This window comes from Branchiostoma belcheri, unplaced genomic scaffold (assembly GCF_001625305.1).
Source record: "Branchiostoma belcheri isolate BF01 breed outbred unplaced genomic scaffold, Haploidv18h27 scaffold14, whole genome shotgun sequence".
In the NCBI taxonomy this organism is placed as follows: Eukaryota; Metazoa; Chordata; class Leptocardii; order Amphioxiformes; family Branchiostomatidae; genus Branchiostoma; species Branchiostoma belcheri.
This window is the reverse complement of record NW_017802824.1, coordinates 3,283,876-3,299,847: the sequence shown is the minus strand read 5'-3', so window position 1 is coordinate 3,299,847 and position 15,972 is coordinate 3,283,876. Positions and strand designations below refer to the sequence as shown.

General features: G+C 40.8%; 1 protein-coding gene across 1 annotated transcript; it reads left to right on the top strand.

Annotated features, from left to right (window-relative positions):
* The first annotated feature begins 3,941 nt into the window (after positions 1-3,941).
* LOC109464630 (probable tubulin polyglutamylase TTLL2) lies at positions 3,942-14,439 on the top strand. The gene is made up of 3 exons (XM_019761641.1): positions 3,942-4,262; positions 10,244-12,803; positions 14,049-14,439. The coding sequence occupies exon 2, from the start codon at positions 10,424-10,426 to the stop codon at positions 12,794-12,796; it is 2,373 nt and encodes a 790-aa protein (XP_019617200.1). The 5' UTR covers positions 3,942-4,262; positions 10,244-10,423; the 3' UTR covers positions 12,797-12,803; positions 14,049-14,439.
* The last annotated feature ends 1,533 nt before the right edge of the window (positions 14,440-15,972 follow it).

Sequence of the window (15,972 nt, the reverse complement as noted above, 5' to 3'; positions counted from 1 at the left end):
GATGGTTATTCATAAGTTTTTCTGATTTCTAAATGCCGTTTGTTTGCACACATTTAGTTTGCGTGTTTTTTAAAGAAAAAACAATTTGCAACATCTGACTTTTTACTGAAAGGTATTTGTTATGTATGTAACTGTGTCTGTAATTTGAATGAACAACAAACCTTCATTTTGTGTGATTGAAAATGCTTCCAAGGAAACTTTCACGTTTTCCTAGTATCCCTACAAAGCCGACAAAATGTATGACCTGTTTATAAAAAGTAAATTGTTTTCTTACCATGGCATCGGGCGTCAGATGGGCATCAGTGGAGACCATGCCATCCGGACCGTTGTGAATTTCAGCGTCGTTTTCAACGAAGTCGCGCGGCTTCACCTGGACTCCTGTCCATCCGCTGTATAAGTACGGGGAGAGACCTTCTGAATCTCCGCTTCCTGCTTGGACGTCTCCCTTGTTCCCGTACGGGGGAAGGTTGATGGTAGGCTTATCCTCACCAGTATTGGAGAGGGACTGTGTGGTCATAACCACACCGGCAATCTAACGGAAAAAAGATTCATGGTCAGAATAACAACTTGTGTATTTATGGTATTTTGACTCGCGGAAATAAGCTTGAGATGTCAACAAGACTAGTTGGAAAAAATGAGGCAAATAACGGTATGTAGTATAAGAATTACAGCAAGAGCCTAGACGTATCTACATCTTACTCACAGTTGTTTAAAGCCTGTCTAGTGATGTTGCCCCTACTCTACTTGAGTGGCAGGGAGTTCAAACTATACAGTAGTTCTAACTAGAGAAAAACGAGTTTTTGTACATCTCAATCCTTGAAAGAAGACGAGTGACTAATTGAAAGCTCTAGATCTAGGAGAGAACTATTTCTTGAGTTGGAACAAAGATAAGTTTTAAATTTGAACATGTAACTACCAATTAACACAGATGAACTTTCATGACTGAAATCATAAATTGATTTGGTAGAAAACTTACCGAAGTCACAGCAACGAGTATCAACACGATGATCGCGGCGGCTTTCAAGAACCGCAGACGTCCACCCTTCTGGTCAGCGTGGGTGTCTGAGGGAGGGCAGCGCGGGAAGGTTACCCGGCGGGACCGCCGATTCCTTCGCCGGCCACGTCGTCTCGACATATCGTCACAAATATGAACTAAGGACAGGAGCAGCTAAAATGTACGTCTGTCGCTTCGAACAGCCAGCAGGTAACTGTAAACAATTTTTGTCGAACGCCGTTGCTAGTCTGTTTTTTACGTTCTGGAACAACTTTTCGAACAGCGGTTCGTTGTCCTCAGTTGAACTTTAGTGTAACGCGTCACATTGTCCTTTGTCTGTTCTTAATAGTAGGAAGACACAACCGTACGCCTCGGAACGACATACTTTGTACATATTCAAATTTTGTAACTCCAATCGTTCATTTTGTACTGGAGAGTACGTAATAGAAGGACAGACACAATTCTATTGCCCTTGCCCTAAATTTAGATACACGATGTAAACAGCCAGCAAAAATGATAGACCTAAGCTTAATAAAGTATAGCCTTGTATTTTCTACTTTTTGTAAACGATATATTGATATACTGTAGAAGAGCTTTAGTTCTTTTGTTTCTCCTCCTCATGTATATAGTAATAATTCCTTACGCAAAAGTGTGAAACTGTATGCATGTACAGCATTTAGCCAACCATGATGGGCAAATAGCGATCATTCATCAATTCATTCATTCATTCATTCATTCATTCATTCGTTCGTTCATTCATTCGTTCATTCATTCGTTCATTCATTCGTTCATTCATTCGTTCATTCATTCGGTTCATTCACAACAGCAGTGGGTCTCTTAGTAAACTGCACGTCCTGTAGTTTTCAATGGGACCGTCATTGCTTACTGAGAATCTCTTCTTTTGTCCGTTGGATAAGTGGTTTCAAAATCTAGTCAACCGTGACATGCCTTCGTTCTACGGATTGACCTGAACTTCCACTGTCCTTGGGGTCAACTAAGGACACATGAGTCATGGTCTGGTAGTTTTTTTTCCTTTATTTTATGACGTTTACTAATAATAATTTCTATGACGTATTCATGTACTATATATATGTATATATGATAAATATGTTCGAACGTGTCAAAATATTGTGAAAAGCTGAACGTAATGCATGCAATACTGACGTACAGGGCATGTATGTTTTGTTGTTTTTGTTGTCTGCAGTGAGAATTTTGAGTTAACAACGTTAACTTTCTGTATGAGAGCACGTATATAGTTACATTCCACTTCAAACAGAATTTCTTACATCTCATGCTATAGATAAATTCAATTTCATTCTAGTAGGTAATAACCTTTACTGTGTACAAATAGGTAAATATATCAAAACATTTTTAGACCTTAGAACAAATAGTATACAGTATTGTTTTGTACGTTGGTCAAATTTTGTCGTACCCATGTATCTATGTTTACATGAAAATGTAGTTGGACACTTTTACTATGGAACAAGCTACTGCGTGATTGCTTCCCATGGGTTAAACTTTTTAAGTCAACAAACATCTTTCGTCACTGGCTGTACAGTAACCCGGCCATAGCATTTAAGTGGCTCCCTTGAGCCTTGTTTTCTGGTGAACTATTAAGTCAATAAAAAAAAAGTTGAAGACCTTACGAAAGTCGCTGTACTTTTTGTTGTGTCAATAAAGTTCTACGTGTTGTTTGTGCATCCATTAGCCGACCGTGCTCCGGGCTATATGTAAGCGTTAGCTTATCACACATACCAAAGTCACACCGCCGCTTCATAGCAACGTTAGGATTATCAGATGAACATTAGGGTCTTAGAGGACCTAGTGTGTGGGGATCACACGCTTGTACTTTGCTACTGTGAACCACATGTATACTGTTTGATAGATCGATGTAACAATATGTCGCGACAGCTTGTCCCATAAACTGGACACTTTTATACACTTGGGTCCGATTAAAGAGATTATCGGATTATATTTATTCGACGGCAAGGTATATTTTTGTCTACTTTAATGATTATAAATTGGAAAAGTTTGCTGGTTAGTTTCGTGAGATGAAGTTGATTAATGCCACAACTTCAGTCTCAAGCTGGTGAAATAATGTTAGGTTTGATACACAAAAGCGAACTCTTGGTCACACCGCATGGCCACTGAAAGTGTCAACAAAAGTATAACGTCCTGGGGGAATTCTGTCTAAAACATGGAATTCAAAAGATTAACAGGTGTAATTTTTATAAGGTCTACGGAATCTGCACTTGTATTACATCGCCCGTCGTCCTATGTTTTTGCTCTTTTATGCTGCAACTGTTATGCTTAAGTCAAAACAAAACAAGTAATTGGCGTTCCATTTGACCAGGCGCTACCAAACGCTAGGATTGTGTGGCCACCAAAAAACGCTTTCAACAAAACGCTTTGTGCCCGTGAAAAGACCAGGGTGTTCTCATTTCAATCAGTAAGCTGAAGAACCTATGATGAGTGTGGACAGCGGCGAGAGAAGGGCCCTTTCGGAGTGAAGGCCTTTTCTGTGGTGTTGATAGTGTTACCTGGTTACATCAATGGTGCAGTGACTCGGTACATGTTCCTCAATGAGTGTCTGGTTACCTGGGGGCAGAATGGGCGACGGCGATTGGTCGCCTGTGGCCCCTGTGGAGAAAATGGTGGACTGTGATTGGTCGAAATGACAGGTGTGCATGAAGCCTTGGGGCCTTTGAACGATTCCATTTTCACAGTTTCGCGCGAGGTAGGTTTACATTTATATATATTCATAAACAGCTTTAAAATGTTACACTTATTCTATGAAACTAAATTATTTATACGTTTATAACGTTATTTTTGGTGTATCTTGAGCGTAAATGAGATAAAAATCCTGGCTGTTGTAAATATGTTTTCAGTTTGACTTATCACACCCCTATCAAAAATGTGGAATAGCCTGATGACCTCCCGGCACGAGGTCAGGTTCTATCCTACCAGAACTCGCAGTAGTGGGCGGGGGTGGCACCATAAAGGTGATCCTAACACAAACAGACGGCCACAAAAGGTGACAAATCCAAGGCAACGGACTTGCCATGGAGTCGCCGGGACCGCTTCGGCTGGCCACGCTCCTCAGGACCGCTGTCGTATGTTAGAACTCCGCTGGTAAATTGACAGCTCCACCACCAGACATCGATTTTTCCAGGTTACCCCACACTCCACTCGAACAAGTTGTGACACTGTTTCCACGTTCACCCAAATATTTGCCGGGCCGCCAGCCGCAGCTATTGATCGCTGAGCCGTAAGTACACTTCCTTCTTTGTTGGTCTAATTGTTGTACGTTCGGGGCTCCACCAACCAAGGGATTAGGCCTCCCCGGTTTCGAGAGGTTTTTCTCACGATCTACTGAAGTGATCCTTACGACTCAACCGGAAAATCCTTGCAGACTGAGACGTTTTACTCCAGTTTCTTGTCCTAGACTACAACGTTTTTCTTAAGGTATAACTTGTATTAAGACAGTATCTTGTGTACGTTAAGGGCACACCAATGTCGTAGCTGGGAAAAACAGGTGAGATTCCCATATGGGTCACAATTACAGGTGTCCACAGGTGTTCTGTGGTCTATCCTGCGGTGTCTGTATCTAGAACCGTGCTTTATCCAAAACTACGCACAGACGCTGTTCTGGAAAGTCCAGAACAAATCCTGAAACAAATCTACCTTCTCGGATACCTGAAAACTATCCAGTTCTACTCTAACTAATACTTACTGTATGCCTGATCCTTAACCCTAACAGGCATACCTCGTACACTGTATATAGAACTGGATAGGCACAGCTCTGGATACTTTGGTGACAAGTACAGCTGACAAGTACTATATATTAGTACAGCCTGAGCCAGGGTGCTGACAGAATCATTATTATATAGTATATTAAATTTTATTAATATATCATTAATCTAAATAAGAGGGCATATACAATTTGGCTGGTGTTGTTGTCTAGATAGGTAATTTGCATTGATAAGTTATATGTGAACACCTTTATAGGAGGTATGTAGATCTAGAGACTCTGCAGTGCTTTTGTTATATTGTAATGTTGACAGCTGATCATTTGGGTAAAATTTTTTTGAGTTAACTTTGCCAATATAAACTTCCTTCAGGTTTTTGTGTAACTTATATATATAACATTATATATATATATATATATATATATAATGTATACCTGACTGCTTGAATCGTTTATTAAAATAAGACTCTCTATACAGAGTCTTAGAAAATGAGGCGTTACATAAAAGTAATACATATTATACGGGTCCAGATGACCCCATTTGACTGGTACTGTACACCGAGCACCCATATTAGAGTTCTATCATGACTCTGCACTTTTGCTGGCTGTCATAATGCTCATATTACCTGTAGTGTACTTCTGTTCAGATGAATATGTCTGGCGTTCGTGTTTTGATAACATAATGTACTAACTAAGTACACAAACTAGATAAGAGGGAAGTATGGTTACTTAACACGACCTAGCCAGGGATCAAAATACCACCTGCATGTGCAGGTTAGTGCAGGTAAAATTGGAGCTGTGCAGGTATTTCTGATGTCTACCTGCACCTAACCTGCACTGGTCCATGTACTGGGTATATGCATTAGTTACAAATGTAAATTGGAGCTGTGCGGGTATTTCTGATGTCTACCTGAACCTAACCTGCACTGGTCCATCACAAAACCACGCAGCCCCAGCCCCTTGAAGAGCCTTAAAATTAATGTTTGGTGTGGAATTCTTGTACCTAACATTAACTGTACTTTCCAACTGTTCAAGCATGTAGGGCATTGACTTCTACCACAGTGCTACCAAACAAAATTTGCACGCATGTCATGTTGCCAAAATACCGATGCCCCACTTGAACTGCCTGGTATGTGCAGAAATATCCGGTGTACACGGGAATATTCTGATGAGAGTTTAGAAAGGGGACTCAATGGTATGGTAGAACTTAAGACAGTGTTTAAAAAGTCCTAAAGAAATGCATATGGGTGGGATGTTCTTGTTTTAATTTTTATGATCCGGATGGACGGAAGTAGTAGTCTGCTTAATTGTTTTGCCCTAAAATAAAGAAATGAAGACTTGGATCACAATTTAACTGGTACTAGTGGTAGGCTGTACTTTAATTGTTTACTACATTTCTCCACACTGCGATTTTTAAACTAAAGTCAGACTACTTCTTCTGACTCTTGAGTTGAAGTTTTTGAACTGAAGAGGCAGAGAGTAGAGTTTCTCACTCTACATATGCACAGTATTGCTTCCTGTTACCAACTTAAGTCTACCTGAATAGATACCTGAGTACTTCGCAGAGCTTCAGAGTATCCGCTTTACTGATTGATGGAGATTCATTCAAAGCCATTCTGGTCTACGTGGCGTTCGACCACACTTGAAACTGAATACTTCCACCAATACGCTTGCCATTGAAAGGCTCTTCAACTCATTGCTATACCTTTTTGCTGTGGCACAGTTTTTTTTTTGGTTTGACTGTTTTATGCAAATAAGAATGATTAGGACAGGTACTGATTTCTTAAACTTTAAGCTAAAGGCACCCAAAGTCAGATGTCAGGGCAGTAAAGTTTTCAAGCCAATTTTCTGGTCATTCTGTCGCTGACAGGAAATGGTTGCTTGTTTTGTATTGTAGACTGGTTCTAGCTATTTATTGGTGGTACCAAAAAATAAAGGTACTAGCTTATTTCAAACGCTTCAAGTATAAATGACGATGTGGAAAAAAATGGCAGTACGTTAAAATATCAATATCAGAGTGATTCAGACAGATTTTCCCATCCAGAATACGTCTTGCTTTGTGGCCCTCAAATTGTATTAGAATTGCCTTTAAGTTTAAGCAGTCACAGCTATAACAACATCACGTATGATGTCACGCAATACCAACTTTCTTAAGTTACAAGAGCCCTTCAAATCCTCCAGCAAAGAAGATGACGCAGAAGAAAGAAACTTAAGACTCATGTTGTAGCAATGTTTTGTTTCCATTTCAAAAGTTACTCCAGGGATATGCACTCAGCCAAGTAGATCTAACATTAGGGTGTTTGTAAGGATTATTAAATATAGAGCAGGTATTCAAAGAATTTTGTTATTTTTTCAAATGCATGTATCATAATTAAAAGTTGTCTGTTGGATATATGCAAACTCCTATTTAGTTTTTAAATAAGGCCATACGGTACCAATTTAATCGTGGTTTTTGGACTTTCCCGCTTAATTTTTGTTCTGATTTGCAAAACAAAAAAAAATCAGGTTCTTTTGAATCAGCTCCAAAATGCGCATATTTAAACTGGTGTGGCCTTACATACGATTATTTATTAAGAGTTATAATTATGGCCCACTTGAACCTTGATAATGTGCTTTGTGCGTCCGGTCGAGATGTAATGATCTAGACTCAGGTCTCCTTCTGTAAGCAAACCCAGACGTCAAGTCAATATTATATCGTCACACAGACCTGTCACAGTCTTAACCTCCCACGATGGATCAGGTGCAGCACTCCTCTCATTAATTATTATATATCTCATCAATTATTATATTGCACTCTCCAACTATTGGAGGAAGGCACAAAAGGGTTTTTGAGTACACAGTCGGGTACTTTTTGCACCAGAAGGTCAAGGCCTTGAATGCCAGCCTGACTTTCGAGGACCAAAATTGCCTGTAATCTGTTGGCTAGGAGGTTGTTTTATTAGCAAATTAGCAATAATTCGAATTCTCTGCCATTCTTAAGTGCATTTTCATCATCATTATGGAAAACAAAGAGGTTTAATATAGAGACGAAATTCAATACTATACAGGAATCAAATTATTGTACCCTGCTAGGTTTCATGTTATGATAATTCTCATGATTAAGCTTACATAAACTTAAGGTCGTAATATAAAGTTAGTTAATTTGTGTTGACTTTGATTTTGTTGTGACTTTTTTTAAAAGTATTATCTTTCGAAAAGACAAAGGATGAATCTTTTAAAACCGTTACTCAAACATTAGCATAATCTATCAAAGTCTGACACATGTTTACAAAGTGCGCTCAGTCAGCGGAACCTTTTTTGGCGTCACGACTTTGTGAAAAAAACTTCGAAGTTTTTCGGTGATCCCCTGTCAGCGCGAGATTAAGTGACTCTTTTAAACCCGGCACGAAGCCTGTCCGCAGAGGTGGCAGCGCGTGAATAATCCGGGACGATACTGACATTCCACCTGTTCAGCACGCACAGTAGAAGAACAAATACGCACGGTGTTGCCATAGCAACGACCAGTACGCTGTCACTCTTAATTGTCCCCCCTAACACTCAGCAGAACTAAGTTACGTAAAGCGTATTCAGCCATCCAGACGTTGTAGGGTAATTAAATTGACACACATTGTACTTAAAGTCATTAGTTTTCTTCATACAACTGCGTCACCATTGCCAAGCCTTCACAAAAGACTTCAAATCCAATCTCATGAGAGACACAAAGCACGGACAGAATGTTTTTTCTAACAGTAATTTCTTTGCCACAAGTTTTAAAACAAATGTCTGTTTGAAAGGAGAAATAAGTTTGGGGCTTAAGAGATGCTATTGTAGAAAAAACAGAAAACTGTTATGGGATAAACAGAATGTCAAACAACAGGGTTTTTACCAGCATGAAAAGGCTTTACTGTTGCTTGTAATGTAATATTAGGACTGTGGCTAGTACTGACACAAAAAGTCATTGAGCTTGAGAAGTGACCACAGCCTGACATTGCAGTAGTCTACTTTGTTAGTACACTCATACCTGGCAACGGTTCAAAAGACACTTTTACAATCAATAGAAAAGTCAACCTTTTGGTGACAGTGACGTCTTTAAAAATTCAGACTTCCAGAGAATGATAGAAACAGAGATTGATTGTGCTATGGTCTTAAATTATAAAGTGTTATGAAATATTACTGACTGTACATGATCGAGTAACAATGTCAGCAATCACATAATATTACACAATCATGTAAGTATCCACTAGCAGAATGTTAGAAATTGTACAGTTTGTCACTCAACAAAAATTATATAACACAGTGCCAAAACATTATGTCACACTTAAATGTTCTTTGAATTACATGCAATCTTTGCAGAATTTTTTTCCATTTTATAATCATTAAGGTCAGTAACCCCCTCCCACACATGTTGTTACATGTGATCCTGACTCCCATTATGTTGAGTAGTATCGGTTATAAAGCAGAGTTCGTTCTGGCATGTGCAGTCCTATAGAACCATGTGAATGTGACAGACAATACGGTAACCTAGCAACCCGATCTCTGACCGGCTGTGGGCCACTTTCCAGTCCACCTAACGCCAGTATGTCCAGTGAAGTGACCAAAGAAACTTAAACATAGAGCCATATACAGTCTGGTTTCCCTATCACTAGTATCAAAGGTAACCAATAAACTTTCTTGCTTCCAGAGGAAACAAAACAGTGTGTGTTGCATAAGCCGGTGTGTTATGCTCATGTTACCTGCCACAATCGCTTACCTTCTATTTATAGTGTCCGGTGTGACCTGTGCTATTGTTGCACACACAAAGCTGGGCCACACTAGATGCACCAGTACCCGCTACTGAGTATAACGGCTAACTAAGGTCATAAAATGAAGAAAAGGACAAATTTTCATAGCTTTTGTGGTTAGGGCATGGCAGAAAATACTACAACAGGTGAGGTCATAAGTTGTACTAACCCTTGTACTTTTTTCTGCATTACTGCATTCAGGTGCAGGTAACATTGAAAATCACCTGCACCAGACAAATTTTATCTGAACCACTTGGAATTCAGAAGTACAGATCTAACATATTTAATCTAAAAACTGTTCAGAAACTATTGCCATTATTGCTTTTATCAAAAATGCTTTTACACTTAATAGGTCGTAGCAGTCAAATATACCTAAGTACATATACATTGAATTTTGTAATTATGATATTAGCACTGCCCTATAAATGGACCAGTGCAGGTTAGGTGCAGGTAGACATCAGAAATACCTGGCATGCATAGCTCCAGGTTTGCCTGCACTAACCTGCATATGCAGGTGGTATTTTGGGCCCTGCACTGTGAGGTATGTAAAAAGTTCTGTCATGCCACATTGGGTTTCTTTCAGGCAGACAAGTGCAGTACGAAAAGAGTTTACCTAAGGCTATTTGTATAGGCCAGGCTTCTCTGAGGCTTGCATGACTTGCAGTTTGAGTTTTAGAAATTAAAAGGTTTAAACACGAGAATAAGTTCTTACACTGTAACAGTTGTTTTGCTTTGTTGCAGATCCAGTATGAAGGAAGAGAAGCAGACCAGTGCAGATCCATCTACAAAAGTCTCTTCAACATGACTGAAAAATCACAAAGTTAACGTGTGGGAAACTTCCTACAATGGAAGAACATAAGACTATGTGAAGACAAAACTCTGACATTTTTTCTATCATTCCGTCCATTTATAGTAAGAAAAATGTCATCTCAAGGTGAAGATAAGGCGCTGATATTCCGTCTTTCCGATAACGTGCCGGAAGTGGTACGACAAGTTCTGTTGGAGCGCTCGTGGTTAGAGTGGGATGAAGACCTACACGAGGAGTATGACTGGAACTTGCACTGGCGTACAACGAGATTCCGAGTCTCCGACTATAATCAGACGATGTCATGGCAGCGGCTCAACCACTACCCGAAGACAGACGCCATCACGAAGAAGGACTGTCTGGCTCGTAACCTGCGGCGCATGAGAGGCGTGTATGGCCCGACGGTCTACAGCTTCAGCCCGCAAGCGTTTAACCTTCCTAACGACTACACAAAGTTTGTAGCAGAGTACACGAAGATCAAGCAAACAGAACCCGACAAGCCGCACTTCTGGATATGCAAACCTGCGGACATGTCGCGCGGGCGCGGGATTTTCATATTCCGTGACCTCGGCGAGCTGACGTACGACTGTCAAGCCGTGGTGCAAAGATACATGACCAACCCGCTGCTCATATCCGGTTACAAGTTCGACCTCCGTATCTACGTCTGCGTACCGAGTTTCCATCCCCTGACGGTCTACATCTACCAGGAGGGTATTGTACGCTTTAGCACCGAGAAGTTTGACCTCTCCACTATTGACAATGTCTTCTCCCATCTTACCAACACCAGCATCAACAAGTTTAGCCCCTCCTACTCTACAGACAAAGAGCGCGTAGGGCCAGGGTGCAAGTGGACCTTGTCGCAGCTCCGGACGTATTTCCACCAATCCAATCTCGATGACCGCATGCTGTGGCAACGGATCAGCAATATCGTGACCTTGACGCTGCTGTGTCAGGTTCCGACTGTTCCGAAGGCGCCGTACTGCTGCGAGCTGTTCGGTTTCGACATACTGATAGACGAGAATATGAAGCCGTGGCTGCTGGAGGTGAACTTCAGCCCCGCCCTGAGTGTGGACTGCCAGGCTGACTTGATAGTCAAGAAGCCGATGCTGCACGACTTTGTTGAAATCATGAACTTCAAGGAGTCGGACTGTGAACGGGGTGGCCAAGAGTTCCGTGCGAGTAAAATCAACGCAGCCTACAGCGCCTCCTCGCCGCGATACAGTCGTACTCTCCGGCATAGGGGCAGCTTTAATGCTAAGCAGAGTCCCTCGCCAAGGGCGGGCATGGTTTCCACAGGGAACGGGAAAGGCCTGAAGCAGGGGTCGTCCCGTACTAGCCCGACGTTGCCTCCTCTGTCACCGCGCCGCGGCTCCACCACAAGCCTGGGTAGCAGCACCAGCAGTCAGAGCCCCAGTCTCAGTGGAGACGACGCAACTGTAGAAGAGGACGGAGATGGTTGCCATAGAGACGGTAACCATGGTGAGGGCGAGGAGGAAAGTCGACTAGAGCCCATCAAGGAGGGACGTAGAACCGACTACACCTCCCCGAGGACCACGCCTGTCCAGAATCTAAATCGGAGGTTGTCGCTTCCTGAGGTTCAAGGCCAGACTCCCGGTCAGAGGAAGAAAATGTCGTTCCAAGTAAGGAGGGAAAAAAGCAAGAGCCATAAAATCACCACGGCAACTGCAGCGCGCAGGGCACAGATGTTAGAGGAGCAACGAATCAAAACAAAGTCTGCCCCCTCCACAGACCAAGTGGCCAATCCCGGCAGTGCCTCTCCTAAGTCATCAGCCAACCAGGAGGCAGTTTCAAATGATGAACAGGGCAGTGCATCAACCAATGATAACAAGTCTTCTGAAAAGGGAGCCAATGAAAACATTGTGGAAGAAGAGACAGATGAGAGTAGTACAGGAAACAAAGGTGTCTCTGCTGAAGAAGACACCTCAACCGTAACTAATACCCAAGATAAGACATCAGTTACTAAACCAAAGGTGCAGAGCCCCAGGAGAAGGTACTCTTATCCCTTAAACCGACAATCTAACCAATCTGCACAGGTGGGAAATTCAGGTGTGAACAGAACTGATACTGGGCGTAGGGTCAGTCTGTCCAGTACCCCCACTTCCATGACAAGCGGTAGCAGGCCGCGTAGACCACTGTACCAGAGAACTACTAATGTCGCTCAGGACTCCGAGAACAAGAACAGGGCGCAGGGCCCGCTGCCCCGGGTAGGAGATTTCATCCTCACGTATCCGTTCAACGAGGCGACGAAGAAGGCGTCGTGGCCGAACGTGGACCAGCGGTCGATCATTCGTGAGCTGCAGAAGCAGCTGAGACAGACGCTGAAGCACGTCCAGACGTGTAAGACACAGCGCACGACGCAGGATATCATCACCGGGGGCAACATGATGACCAACATGTACGGGCAGGGGCAGATGGAGGACAGCATGAGGTGGGGCCCTGTGGCCTTGACGACCACAGGTCACGGATAATCTGCAGGTGATTATACCATGGTTGAAATAACTTTGTGTTGTATACTTTTTTTTCTTTTGGAAGAGGTCAATGTAATAAGTTAAATGATATGAAGCATATAATTCTAATTAATCCCCATTTACTATTTCAGCAAGCAGTTTAACCCACTCACAGAGTGTTCTACTTCTAGTCAGTGCCTCTTTCCGTCATTTGGTAGAATTTTGCTACTTGGTGTGTTAAGATTATGGAAAGAGAATTGTCGTTAAACTAAACTTAAATCTACTGGCAAAATTTGCCTAAATGAAAATGCAGGAACTTAAGTATTTCAGAGGGTAAAAATTTCTTGGGAGAGCATCATTCCCCTGGATCCCCAAGCCTAATGTGCCTTACATGCTCAACAATATTCATTGATATCTCATGATGTCAAGCAATATTAACCCGACAGAAAATTTAGGCTGGCTACAACACTGGTTTAACCCCATACCAATAGAGAATTGGTAGCCTGGAGCCATTACTTCAGTATTCCCATGAAAGGGCAAGTGTTTTTCTTGCCTTTATGCTATAAATACAACAGCTAAACTGGAGAAACAGCTTTGGCCTCCCACTGAGACTAAAACTAGCGACCTTAAAATTGGGATTTTCTTCAGGTCATCTTGGAGGAAAACATGCATTACTAAAGCTACTACTAAAAACCCATATAGAGCCTTAACGTTGCAAAGACTTGGGGAAGAAAACCTGTTTATATGCAAATCCTTCTTTCAACCCTCAGGAAGTACAGAGTATATCTACCTATCTAGCATATCTACCAGGTTATACTTATATTCATACAGGCTGAATAGGAGATATAACAGACTTACATTATATTCCCTCCTACATGTAACTCAGCTTTTAGGGTGCATTAAATTGGCAACAGGGGTTTAGGTTGGTGAATGAGACAAAGAATTTTCAGCAAATGTGTTTTTAACTTATTTTATAATTGTATTTCATAAGTGTCCTCATGCAAGTTTTACTTTCAAATTCAATTGTATTGTTTAAGTTCAATCACTAGAGATTGCCAAAGCGAAATAAACAAGAAAGAAAAAAATCTAATCAAAATTCATCCCCATTTTGAAACACATGTCCAGCACGAATTCAAATTAATTTGTAATTCAAATAATGATTATCATAATTTATAATGTATACACATTGACAAAAGGCACATTTTATGAACATTGTACTTAGATCCCCAATAGGCCCCAAATAAACCTACTATATGATTTTTTTTCTTTCCAGGTTTTGTCACCTTGAGTATACTACAAGGTCAACCTGCAGAAGTTGGTTACCAGGGTAACATGTTTCCATGACAACCATGCAATAACAATACCAAGCTGCTGCTTTGAAGGAAGATGTCACTGACCCGATGTACAATAGTAAAGACTTTAAGAATTTGTCACCAAGGAACAGTTCTTGAACAAGTTTTAAGGTTGCTCATGCACTCCTTGTGTGACAGTGTTACCCAGAGAGTTCCAGATGTTTACTACTGGGTATATAGCTTGCCAGCTGTATACATGTGAAGGAAGCACATGTATCAGGTGTCTAATGTATACTACTGCTACTTTTAAGTAAGGCTACACCAATTTAATTATACGGTTCTGGGATCTTTCTGAAGCAACAGGGTGAAAAACCCCAAAACAAAACAAAAAAAAAGCCTCAATTATCCTAAGATAACAGGCCTAAATGCTACCACTGAGAGCCATACGACATCACCCAGATGGTGAAAATAAATAAAGAATTTTGAACTTTCATCCAAACCGCTGCATTGATAGATCGAAAAACTACCAAATAGAAAATTTAGACAAGGAATTAATTTTCTCAAACAAATTTGGAGCCAAAGTATGATCACTTCGGAGTTCATTCAGAACCTGTTTTTTTTTTTTTGCAAATCAGAAAAAAAATGAAGTCAGCAAATCCAAGAACCAACTAATTAACTTGGTGGGCCTAATTAATATATTATGACATAATTTTGTGACTGACAATCCGTCCAAAAATGCTGCTGTGTAAGGAGTGTGCACTGCACATGGTTTGCATATTATATATAATGTTACTTCACATAATCTATCAATATTGAGCTTGTTAAGAGATATAGGAAGTGAATGAAATTGTTTGTAAGGTTGAAAAGGGGTCTTTTGTCTGTCTTTGTGAAGACTGACACAGCCGAACAGTAGGCAACCTCGTCAATCACCAGCCAACCTTGCTCCCAACCTACTCCTAACCATGGTTGGGGGGAGTTCGGCAGTGTTCAGTAGGCCATGTTCAGTTATATGTTACAGGGGCTTCAGAAACAGTGACATACTAAACACCTACAGTCAAGCTAAGTAAAGCTTGTGTGTGTTTTAGTGTACACTGCACAATTTCTAAGGTTTTAATAGGAAAACATTCTATGACATCTTTAAACGTTTTGGGTATAGAACATTGCAGTTTACTGTGTATCTACCAGGAGCAAATGTAAAAAAAAGGAGCATTGGTGATATTGCAGTTGTTTGATAAATATACACAAAAGGGGGAGAATTCTGAAATGCTTTAATGTTTTTAAAGGATGTTTGATCCTGGGAAGCTGGTGCTACAGACTATATGCAATTTCAAACAGATATTGATTCATACAAGCATGTACAATGTAGTAGAAAAGTACTACATGTAGGTTAAGCACAATTGTTTCAAACACACCCTTTTGTTTAATGTTCTGAATGTATTTTTGTGTACTGTAACTGTTGCTCTTATAAATACTTCACTGTTCTAGCCAGTGCCCATCTTTCCGTCATTTGAAGGAATTTTGCTGGTCATGACTGACAAAAAAATTACCCGATCCGTGATGTTAAGATATGGAAAGAGGTGTCATTTATAATTTTAAAGTAAACTTTGTCAGAGTACCAAGTAAACTTTGTCAGAGTACCAGCAAAATTTGCCTCTCAAAATGCAGGAGTTTAGTGTTACATTTGGTCGAGATTTCAAAATTGAGACAACGAAAAAAAAGTCAGGCTGGCCAGAACTTGTCTTCATTCAAAGTCTTTAAGTCATCAAAGCAAAACAACAATGTTACACCAAGTTCAGTTGGACATTTCTGTCAATAGTTAAATCTTTGCTTATTAATGCAGTTTTGCATTGAATTGAGGACTGATATTACTAAGAAATTACTAAATATGACAGAACAATTTATGAA

Excerpts from the sequence above, each read along its gene's own strand:
- LOC109464630 (XM_019761641.1), top strand. The coding sequence starts at position 10,424 with ATGTCATCTCAAGGTGAAGATAAGGCGCTGATATTCCGTCTTTCCGAT.